General features: G+C 40.0%; 1 protein-coding gene across 1 annotated transcript; it reads right to left on the reverse strand.

Moving 5' to 3' along the window:
• Positions 1–1,859: 1,859 nt before the first annotated feature.
• On the reverse strand, positions 1,860–2,798 carry LOC127669849 (olfactory receptor 2B6-like). The gene has a single exon (XM_052164064.1). The coding sequence runs from the start codon at positions 2,796–2,798 to the stop codon at positions 1,860–1,862; it is 939 nt and encodes a 312-aa protein (XP_052020024.1).
• Positions 2,799–3,239: the final 441 nt, after the last annotated feature.

The raw sequence follows: 3,239 nt of genomic DNA on the forward strand, positions 1-3,239 counted from the left end.
ACCTGGTAGGTGAGAGACTCTCAGGACTCAAAGGGAGGGACCTTAGATGAAATGCCCAACAGTAGGGAGAGGGAACTTATAGAGGCCACCTCCAGCAGGAAGACAGGGCATCAAATGAGGGAGAGGGTATACAATCCACAGTCACAACTCTGACCCATAATTGTTCCTGTCTAAAAGAATTAAAGAGATGGAAATGGAGAGGAGCCTGAGGAAAATAAGGTCCAGTAACAGACCCAAACTGAGGTCCAGCTCAAGGGGAGGTCCTAAGGCCTGACATTATTACTGAGTCTATGGAGTGATCACAAAATGGAACCTAGCATGACCACACTCCAGAAGACCCAACAAGCAGCTGAAAAAGTCAGATGCAGATATTTGTATCTAACCAATGGACAGAAGCAGCTGACACCTGTTGTTGAATTAGGGAAGACTGAAAGAAGCTGAGAAGGGTGACCATGTGGGAGGACCAGCAGTCTCAATTAATCTGGACCCCTGAGATCTCTCAAACACTGGAACACCAAACAGGCAGCATACACCAGCTGATATGAGGCCCCCAAACACACATAAAGTTGAGGACTGTTCATTCAGAGATGATGCACCTAACCCTCAAGAAACTGGAAGGTCCCAGGGAGTTTAGAGGGATGGGGACATCCATGTGGAGGCAAGGAGTTGGGAGGAGGTTTGGGATATGAAACAATTGGAGGGTGGACAGGTCATGGGGAATAAAATATGGAGTGTAAAAAAATAAAGTACAATCATTCTTTAAAAAGAAGACATTCTATCTAGCTGCAAGTATATGCATATGTTTCCAGCCTGTCATTATATATTACTTTTTTTTAACTATTTAACTGATCAAAATATTTAAAATAAATGTTTCAGAAAATAATGTTTTCATCTTTTATTATACTCCTCTTGGTATTTAATGGTAAGTTCCTCAATCTCTCATATTTTGTGTGTCAACTTGACACAAGCTGGAGTTATCACAGAGAAAGGAGATTCAGTTGGGGAAGTGCCTCCATGAAATCCAGCTACAAGGCATTTTCTCAATTAGTGATCAAGGGAGGAGGGCCCCTTGTGGGTGGTACCACCTCTGGGCTGGTATTCTTGGGTTCTATAAGAGAGCAGGCTGAGCAAACCAGGGGAAGCAAGCCAGTAAGTAACATCCCCTCATGGCCTCTGTATCAGCTCTTGCTTCCTGACCTGCTTGAGTTCCAGTCCTGATTTCCCTTGGTGATGGACAGCTGTATGGAAGTGTAAGCGGAATAAACCCTTTCCTCCCCAACTTGCTTCTTGGTCATGATGTTTGTGCAGGAATAGAAACCCTGACTAAGACATTCTCATATAGGATACATGCATAGTTGTGTTTGAGAAAATTAACAGGGCATTTAAAAAACATCCACATAAGTCTATAATCTAAAAGAAAAGTTTATTAAAAGTAGTTCCTATTTAACAGTGTATAGCCAGCCTTCTCACAAGAATTGGAAAAATGTTAGGATTCATTTCACAAGTCACAAATTTAAAAAATTTATGAATGTTTACTATATAATTTTCATGCCAATTATCTTGAAACATAATTGTATTATAAACTAAATGACTGTTTCAGCACTTAATAAAGTAACTATTTGTAAATGAAACAACAGCATGGATTTCTACATTTTTTTCTAAGCAGAGCATTCATGTTGTTTAATACTATCCAAGATTAACCATTACCTAGCATGATTAGAAGAAACACAAGTAACAAGACAAGTTTTATAAGGACATGTAAAAAAAAAAGAAAGAAAGAAAAATGAGTTTTGTACAGGGAATGAATTATAGGAAGAGCCTCTAATTTGTTAACTCTTTTATATAACGCCTACAAGCATTCACTTTGACATAAAAATGTTCCTAAATAGGTTACCTAATGCCCTCTTTACATCCTTATTCCTCAGGGTATAGATAAATGGGTTCAGTGTAGGAGTTACTACTCCATAAAAGAGAGCCATGAACTTGGGTTGGTCTTTTGTAATAGAGGAGGGAGGCTGAAGATACATGCTAATGGCTGGATCATAGAACAAGAGAACTACAACGAGATGAGAGGAACATGTCCCAAAGGCCTTTTTCCTTCCCTCTGAAGATTTGATTTTAAAGACAGCATGTCCAATACAAGCATAGGAGGCAAGAATTAAACACAGAGGGACAGCTAAAAGAAAAATGCAAACCACAGAGAGAACAAGCTCATTAGTCTCTTTTTCACCACAAGCAGTTTTTATCAGAACTGGAATCTCACACACCAAATGATCCATTTTATTGTGGCCACATAGAGGCAATTGCAGTGTCACAGTGGCCTCTGAGACAGCATAGGAAATTCCAGTCAGCCATACAGTGGACACTAACAGGAGGCAGTTACGTTGATTCATTATGAGGGTGTAGTGCAGTGGTCTGCAAATGGCCATATATCGGTCAAAGGACATAAGAGCCAGGAGGACACACTCTGTACCCCCCATTGTGTGAAAGAAATAAAGCTGAACTACACACTTCATGTAGCTGATGGTCTTTGTGGAGCCCCCAAGGTTGGTTAGCATCTGAGGCACAATGCTTGTGGTGTAGCACATGTCCAGAAAGGAGAGGTTGCTGAGGAAGAAATACATAGGACTGTGAAGACAGGGGTCTAATGTGGACACCAGAATGATGGCAATGTTTCCAATCATGGCTGTGGGGTATGTTACCAGAAGAATAATAAAGAGAGGAAGTTCCAGCCAGGGACAGTCTGCAAAACCAAGTAGAACAAACTCTTCTGGGTGACTTTTATTGATCAACGACATTTTCTGCAATCTGACTCTCCTATAGTAAAGAAGTATCAAGAAAGTTAGTTTTATAGGAATAGCAAAGCCTTGTGATTCATTGGTTATGACTATGGAAACCAGGGTTGGCATTCTATATTTGAAATGTCATGGGTGATGGTTAGGAGACACCTCTGTCCATATAGAGCATTGTACCAAAGCAAGAGGACCTGCGTTTTACCTTCAGCACTTGGGTAAAAATGATGGCAAGTGATGCACATTTCTATAATCCCATCTATACTTAAAAAAAAAAAAAAAAAACAACTGGTTATTTTTCTGGAGCTTGCTGACCAGCTAATGTATCTGAATTGATGAACTCCAAGTTTAGTGAGAGGCATAGTCTCCAAACAAAGTAGAGATCAAATATAGAAAAATTTGACATTGACTCTGGATTTTATATGCACAACACATCCACAGAATAGA

This window comes from Apodemus sylvaticus, chromosome 19, assembly GCF_947179515.1.
Source record: "Apodemus sylvaticus chromosome 19, mApoSyl1.1, whole genome shotgun sequence".
Classification (NCBI taxonomy): domain Eukaryota; kingdom Metazoa; phylum Chordata; class Mammalia; order Rodentia; family Muridae; genus Apodemus; species Apodemus sylvaticus.